The sequence below is a fragment of the Nicotiana attenuata genome, unplaced genomic scaffold, assembly GCF_001879085.1.
Source record: "Nicotiana attenuata strain UT unplaced genomic scaffold, NIATTr2, whole genome shotgun sequence".
NCBI classification, from domain to species: domain Eukaryota; kingdom Viridiplantae; phylum Streptophyta; class Magnoliopsida; order Solanales; family Solanaceae; genus Nicotiana; species Nicotiana attenuata.
This window is the reverse complement of record NW_017672179.1, coordinates 203533-212105: the sequence shown is the minus strand read 5'-3', so window position 1 is coordinate 212105 and position 8573 is coordinate 203533. Positions and strand designations below refer to the sequence as shown.

General features: G+C 37.8%; 1 protein-coding gene across 1 annotated transcript; it reads left to right on the top strand.

Annotated features, from left to right (window-relative positions):
- Nucleotides 1-313: 313 nt before the first annotated feature.
- On the top strand, nt 314-802 carry LOC109212183 (uncharacterized protein K02A2.6-like). Its single transcript, XM_019375809.1, has one exon. It carries the CDS (start codon nt 314-316, stop codon nt 800-802), a length of 489 nt encoding a protein of 162 aa, XP_019231354.1.
- Nucleotides 803-8573: the final 7771 nt, after the last annotated feature.

The following is an 8573-nucleotide window of genomic DNA, read 5'->3' as shown; positions in this document are numbered from 1 at the left end:
ATCATGGAGCTAATCCTGATTTGCTGATGTAGTACTGTTTCTTTCCTTGTACATCGTAAGAATTTCAGGCAGCTTCCCTTCTGAATGATTTCCTTCCTTGTTCGACATAGCCGTTCCAATAGTTCCTTTTTACTTCTTTGAACTCCTGCACATGCATATTAATTGCATCATTAAAATATGATCTAACAGGAGCGAGATTGCTTCAATTTTGTTCGCAAGTGTCACCAATGCTAGATTCATGGTGACCTGATTCACTCGCCTCCCTCGGAGTTGCATCCCATGTCCATCTCCTTGGCCTTTTGTCGCTTGGGGAATGGATGTTATTGGGACAATCGAGCTAAAGGCTTCAAATGGGCATAGATTCAGTTTGGTTGCCACTGATTACTTCACCAAGTGGGTGGAGGCCGTCAATTTCAAAGCAGTCACCAAGGAAACAGTGGTAGACTTTGTCTATTCCAACATCATCTGTTGCTTTGGTATCCCAAAGACCATTATCACTGATAATGCAGCCAATCTAAATAGCCATCTGATGAAGGAGGTGTGCGAACAATTTAAAATCATGCATCGCCATTCTACCCCTTACCGACCAAAAGCCAATGGAGTCATTGAAGCGGTGAACAAGAACATCAAGAAGATTCTTAGGAAGATTATCCAAGGTTCCCGGCAATGGCATGAAAAGTTGCCTTTTGCTCTTTTGGGATATCGCACAGCTATTCGCACATCTATTGGTGCAACTCCGTATATGCTTTTATATGGAACTGAAGCTGTAACACCCGCTGAAGTCGAAATTCCCTCTCTCTGACTTATTGTGGAATCAGAGATTGAATACACTTAGTGGGTTAAGACCCGATTAGAACAACTGATGTTGATCGATGAAAAATGGCTAGCAGCAGTGTGTTTCGTCCAGTTATACCAGCAAAGAATGGCACGCGCTTACAATAAGAAAGTGCGCCCAAGGTAGTTTGAGGTAGGCCAGCTAGTTTTGAAACGCATCCTTCCGCACCAGGTTGAAGCTAAAGGAAAGTTCGCACCGAATCGGCAAGGACCCTACATAATCAAGAAAGTGCTACCAAAAGGGGCCTTGCACTTGGTAGATGAAGAAGGACAGGTACCAGACATGACTATTAATGCAGATGTAGTCAAAAGATATTATGTCTGATATATGGCCACTGTAGAACTTTCACGCATTAATTTTCTCAGATCGAGATGACGAATGCTATAATTTGCTCGTTATTCCTAATAGGTTTCACTCTTTTGTTAACCCCTTTGAGCCGTATTTGTCTTCTTTGTTTTACACCTTCTGGAACCTGTGTACTTGTCAAAAAAAAGAGAAAGAAAGAAAAAATAGTCAAACCACAACGCTTCGGAGTCATTGAATTACGTACGACCTGATTCCAAAAGGATACGTAGGCAACCTTACCCTGGGTTCAGTACCATTAGAACGAAAAATACATATTCCCAATACTCCAAAACTGGGGCAGAAGTTTGTTTTATTTTACGGTTTTTCTGTAAAAACGGTTCCAAAAGTTGTAATTCAGTTCAAGGTTCATTTTGCCTTTTTTACCTTTCAAGAACTTCTGATCGATTTTTTGAGAATGTTTAAAGTCCCCATGCCAAGGGCATTGGGCAACCTCCCTCATGCAGTATCTTAAAAGAAATGAGAGAGTCTTATCGGTGAAAACCCGTGCGGGCACTATAAGGCGACGGTGAGCAGAGAAATGAGAGAGCCTTATTGGTGAAAACCCATATGGGCACCATAAGGCGACAATGAGTAGAGAAATGATAGAGGCCAGTTAGTGAAAACCCGCAATGGGCGCTACTAGCCGAATGAGGGTCTTTGATTCTCTGGCATGAGCACAACCAAGACAATTTCAAGATGAACATTTGCGATGGATTTTGAGAATTAGACAGCTCAGACGGATCAGGCGTCCAGTCCAAAATACATGTCATGATTCATTGAAGTCGGCACATACCTCCAGATAAGTCTCCCTATTCCTTTCCCCGAAAGGGACACCTTTCGTTTAAGCACAGTTCTTTTTCACTTTCAATTATTATTCTGTTTTACCCATTATTTTTCTTTGAGTCCCTTTCGATCTAATCATGCATCAAAAGCAAAGCAAAGAAATGGCTGCAAAACTAGCTACAGTTTCCCCGTAATATCGAGCATAATTTGAGGCATATATAGCATTGACGAAGGCACAAATCCATCTGAGATCTCATTCAAGGTAGAATAATTTCGCCTAGGGGATCCAGCTCATATTTTTGGGTAGTACTCTTCGCCCAAGGTGTCTTACGCAGCTTAACTCAGTTAGAATCCTTTCGCCTAGGGGGATCCAGGTCATATTTTCGGGTAGAAGTACTCTTCGCTCAGGGTGTTTTACGCAGCTTAACTCAGGTAGAATCCTTTTGCCTAGAGGGATCCAGCTCATATTTTCGGGTAGAAGTACTCTTCGCTCAGGGTGTTTTACGCAGCTTAACTCAGGTAGAATCATTTCGCCTAGGAGGATCCAGCTCATATTTCCGGGTAGAAGTACTCTTCGCTCAGGTTGTTTTGTGCAGTTTAACTCAGGTAGAACCTTTTCCCCTAGAGGGATTCAACACTTTATCAGTAATACAAGTCTCCAACCCCTGGTTACATTTCTTCCTAGTAATAAAGGGCACCAACCCCCAGTTACGTTTCCCCTCAGTAACACAAGGTACCATCCTCTAATTCCATTCCTTTTGGTAACACCGGGTACTATCCCGTGGTGGCATATCTTCACATAGAAGTTTATACTACTATTTTGTCTTTTTTTAGTTAATTAGGTAATTTACAACTTTCTCTAATAACTCACAAAATATTCCTAGTGCCAGACTGGGGCAAAAAATTTTTGTTCATTTTGTTCGTCTTTGATGGCTTTACAGGACCCTGCCGTAAAGCACATATTGTAGAGACTAAAGCTTACAATTTCAGTTCTCATCGGAAGAAAGAAGATTGTTGATCATAAGACAGTTGGAGTTAGTTTTGATAAGGTGTCAGCAACAAAGCATTCTCAATTTTTGTGTATTTTAGTTTGCATCTTTAAAGTATATATACCAAAAAAAAAGATTTTATTTCTACTTGTACATTTTTTTAGGACTAAAGAAGACTATTAATTTCATTGGAGAGAAAAAAAGGTTTGGACTAGTGTATTTTAATTAAAATTGTATCAAAATTGGCCCAAAATTTGAGCCTAATTCGGCCATACCCGGTCCATTAGGTGGTTGGCCATGAAAGAGCTCAAAACGACGTAGTTTTGTCTTGAAACTACGTCGTTTTGGTTAAATGACAAAGTTTCAATCTCACCCATCCATTCCCTCATGATCCAATGGTCATTATCTATCCCCCACCCCAGGTATATAAAGCCTAAAATCCCCAAAATTTGCCCTATTTTCCACCTTAATTCCTCTCTTCTTCCTCTCTCTTCTCTCTCCCGGGTCCTCTCCTCGCGCCGCCTGCCGGAATTCACCACCGGAGGCGTCCAACCTCCAATCCACCCTAAAATTTCACCACTTCTTCCGCTCAACCTCCTCTCCATGAATCCGAACCCGAATATCCCATAACCCTTCTCAATCTCCGTAAATCTAAGCTTAACCGAAACTCTAGCCGCCACCCACCACCACAAGCTCCAAAACTTTTACACCACCGGCCTCCCCTCACCCTCCTCTTCTCCATTCCCCACCCCAAAACCTTCCAAACCCCTCCAAAATTCGACAATTTTCGGCCAGCCACCGTCGACCACCCTACTGTCACCGATTCTGCCGCCGCCCAGCTTCAGTCTAGAAAAATACGGCCCCTTAGTCTCTCTTTCTCTTTGACACAGTGCTGGACTCAACTTGGTTCGCCATAGTTCGTGTTTTTCTAGCATTTGTCATCGAGAAAAAGAGGCGTGGAGGTCGATTCGCCATCTAGTTTTGTTGTACTACTGATTTGGAGCCCGAGCGTTTAGGTAAAATGCTAATCCCTTGTTCATCGATTTTAGTTTCTCCTTTATTGACTGATTTTTAGATTTTTAGTTTAGTTTAAGTTTTGATTTTTTTTCTTTTCTAAATTGTGTTGGTCATATGTTCAGTTTCTTTCATAACTACAGTTTGGTTATGCTCATTAACGATTCTCTTAATACTTCTATTAGCTCTATTCGATTTTTGATTCATGTGATGAATTTGATTGAAGTTCGAATTAGCAAGTTAGTTTGGTATTGTTGTTGATAAAATCAGAAATTAGATGGGTTTGATCATGACTTAGGGTACTAGTAGCTTACTTTTGACTAGTAGGGTGGTTGAAATGACATTTCTTTCCTTGCTTCTGCTATAGCAGATTTTAAGGCTGTCCTTTCACCTTTTGGGACAGCCTTTGAACAGTGTTTAGCACACAAAGTCAGTTCCTTTTTGGACAAATTTTAAGTGAACCAAAATCTTCCCAAAAAGTGGCTTTCTTTGCCTACTTAAGGGCTGCCCTTTCTTCATTTTTAGGGTGGACTCCATCACACTTCCATACATCTTAAGAATTGCTTGAACACACAAAAGCATAAAAAATTTCAGCGGTTGAACACATGAAAAGTAAGCTGAAAATCATGAGTTTTTGGTTGAGCCTTAGAGTGTAAAATCTTTCAAAAACATATAAGAGTCTTAGAGTTTGATTCTTGAGTTCCTTCTCCTAAAGAATCACTACTTTTAGTGAGATTTCTGGGCTGTTTTAGCACGGATTCACTGCTGTTTTCGTCGTTGTTTCTGCTGTCTTTGTTTCTGATTTTCTTCCCTTTCACTACTGAATTTTATCTTGTTACAAATCAGGTAACCCTTGAACCTTTGTATTGCAGATTCTTGATGACAATGAAAAGATTTGAACCCGTTTGATTAGTGGAACATGGAATATCTGATTTTGAACCAAGATAATTGTTGCATCAATATTATAGCATGTAAATATGTTGTATTGAGCCATAACTTTTATTTTTGTTCATAAAACAATACTTTGTTGGTGTGTTATTTAGTTGCTAAAAGGTCTATCTCTTTTGTCTACTCCATTTTTGTTAAGCTTAGCAAATGTTCCATTACCTATTTGTTCTTCCATCATATATTTTTTTTTCTTAAAATTACGCTGTCTCTGTTTGTTTATCTATTTTCATTGTTTGTTATGTACTTTGAGTTGGATGATAGATTAGATGCCATTTTTAGTGTCTTGTGACTCTTTTGATAAATGGTGAAAGATTAATTTTGAATTAAGAGAAGTTTCTTGTAAGCTAAAAGTTAAGTAGATCTAGGGGTTTTAGTTTGGCATAGTGGTTAGTTTTTGTTACGCGCCAATTTCATCTCCTGACTCGTATCTGTATTACTAATAAGCTAAGAGTTTTATCACTATTATTTGCTTGCCGGGTTACTTTCAGGCTAATTAGATAGTAGTATTTATCTATTAGTATTAAATAAATTAGTAGTAGTCTTTTGGAACAAATAGGCCATGATGTATCATGTAAGAGATAAAGTAATTTGGCCCAATAAATTAGGTCCAGGTCTGAAGCATGCTAGATGGCCCATATTTTTTATTATAACTATGTGGGCCAAGAAACTCAATTTCTGCAAGCCCAATGACAATTAAGCTAGATGGCCCATTCCTTTCTTCTTTATAAAAAAAAAACCATATAAGTAAAGTGTTGGCCTATTTCTCCTAAGATAACCCTGAGTTAGCCCAAATGATTAAAAACAAAGTTTCATCCATAGATCCAATAAAGTGTATGTCTTTCTTTTTTTTTTATAATTTTTTTCTTTTCTTGATAGCTTAATTATTTTTAATTAATTTAAACGCTATGCAATTAGTAGGTGCGCTTTAACTCACGGAATCGCTTGTGTAGCGTGATGTTTAACATTCAATAAATTAATTCAATAATCTCGTACCATACCCATTAGTTTTTAGTTAAATTTTAATTTAGTTAATCCTTTGTTAAAATTGCGGATTCGTTTGCGTAGTGCAACAGTTGACTTTTAAATTTTCAAGAGCTAATTTTCTCAAATGTAGTAATTTTTTTAGTAGTATTACAAATAATTGATTGTCATGATTTCGGATTCGCTTGCGAGGCACAATTATGACAAGTTAATTAATTATTCTTATTTCGATCACGTCATTCGCTCGCGTAGCGTGGTTATGACAACATAATTTATCCAAAAAAATTATTTTTTCTTAATAAATCTATTAATCAAGAAAGAAAAGCAGATAGGTAAAACATAAAAATTAAATAAAGCACGGTATATCCAAAATTAATTCAAGCCAATTTTAGTCAATAAAGCGACCGTGCTAGAACCATGGGACTCGGGGAATGCCTTACACCTTCTCCCCAGTCAATAGAATTCCTTAACCGAACTTTATTTTCGCGGACCGATAAAAATAGAGTCAAACCTTCCTTTGACTAGGGATTCAAATAAATTTATTTGTGCAATGTGCTACCTGTTCAATTTTTACCGTTTTGATATTGTTGAACTGTACATATAAACTATTTTCTCACGCACCCCCTCTGAGTCTTCTTGAAATTAAAATTGGGCATTTGCTTGACATAACCCGGTTTCTTTGAGATAGCCGAGGTGCTTGTCACCCGGTGAAGGATTTTAGTCACACATATTTTAGGCGGGGAGCACCACCAGTTAAGTCGGAAAACAATGCTACCAGTACACTGACCCTCCTCGGCTCGAGTTGTCCGCTCGAGTAAGCCAGTTCAGATACCTTCTCCACCAGGATTAAACCTAGAAGAACAAACCTCATGTCGTATATCCCTAGTAGGTTCGTTTTATGTGGATCACATGCATTTGACTTAGCGAAACTCGGCACAGGGGCCGAGTCCGTATAAGACAGATATCCTAATTGAGACCATTAAGTTCACGTATGTGCTACTTGATAAATCATTTGGAAGACTTACTTGCATTGTCGATCGGCTTTTTAAAAATAAAAAAATTAGTGTANGGTTATCTTTTATATATATATATATATATATATATATATATATATATATATATATATATATATATATATATATATATATATATATATATATATATATATATTGGCCCATTTCTCCTAAGATAACCATGAGTTAGCCCAAATGATTAAAAATAAAGTTTCTTCCATAGATCCAATAAAGGGCATGTCTTTTTTTTTAATAATTTTTTTTTTCTTTTTCTTGATAGCTTAATTATTTTAAATTAATTTAAACGCTATGCAATTATTAGGCGCGCTTTAACTCACGGAATCGCTTGCGTAGCGTGATTTTTAACATTCAATAAATTAATTCAATATTCTCATACCATACCCATTAGTTTTTAGTTAAATTTTAATTTAGTTAGTCCTTTGTTAAAATTGTGGATTCGTTTGCATAGCGCAACAGTTGACTTTTAAATTTTCAAGAGCTAATTTTCTAAAATGTAGTAATTTTCTAAAAGTATTAAAAATAATTGATTGTCATGATTTCGGATTCGCCTGCGAGGCGCAATTATGACAAGTTAATTAATTATTTTTATTCGATCACGCATTCGCTCGCGTAGCGTGGTATTGACAACATAATTTATTTTAAAAATCTTTTTTTCTTAATAAATCTAATAATAAAGAAATAAAAGCGGATAGGTAAAATATAAAATTAAATAAAGCACAGTTTATCCAAAATTAGTTCAAGCCAATTTTAGTCAATAAAAGCGACCGTGCTAGAACCACGGGACTCGGGGAATGCCTTACACCTTCTCCCCGGTCAACAGAATTTTTTATCCGAACTTTGTTTTCGCGGACCGATAAAAATAGATTCAAACCTTCCTTTGACTAGGGATTCAAATAAATGGAGACTTGGAACACCCAGAAAAATCAATTCGAGGTGGCGACTCTGAACAATAAAATAATCCATATTTCAAAATTGTCACTTTAATTGGAAAAACTCTTTAACCCACAAATGCAATACATTATCTTTATTTGGGGTAGAAAAGGGGTGTGACAAAGGTTTCGGCATCGTCTTTAGACAATTTCGAGAAATCAGACCTGGTATTGGGGTTACAAGGAACTATCTCCTCCAGCGTTGGGAAGCTTCCATCCTCGACGACCGCGCAAACATTATTCGCGTGAGGGGGAAATACCATCGCTAGAGGGACTGCGTCACTTCCCTTACTAGACTCACAAGGTACGATAGACATGTTTTAATGAAAGAGAGAGGTACCGAACAACGGAGGATTAAAAACGACGAGAATCGCTGGAACAAATGTGAGAGTTTCAAAACAATGGGAGAGAATGAAGGGGATATAGGGTTTCAATATAGCAAATCTGTAAACTTTGAAATTACACCCTAACATCCCTATTTATAAGGATTCCGGCATCAGAATCGAAAAATTGGCTCATTATTACCAGGCACCGGAATCGAAGCGGCAAGTCCAATTAGGAGTCACACGTAAAACGAAGCAACACATCAAGAATACTTGTCATGATGACGCATGACGTAGTGACGTCATCTTGGTTCATTGACAGCACAACTCCAACAAACCAACCGTGAGACGGAGCGTTTAAAAATCGCAGCTCGTGAAGGGCTATGTTGCCA

Bases quoted from the DNA above. Each gene is read 5' to 3' on its own strand.
- LOC109212183 (XM_019375809.1), top strand. From the start codon at position 314: ATGGATGTTATTGGGACAATCGAGCTAAAGGCTTCAAATGGGCATAGA.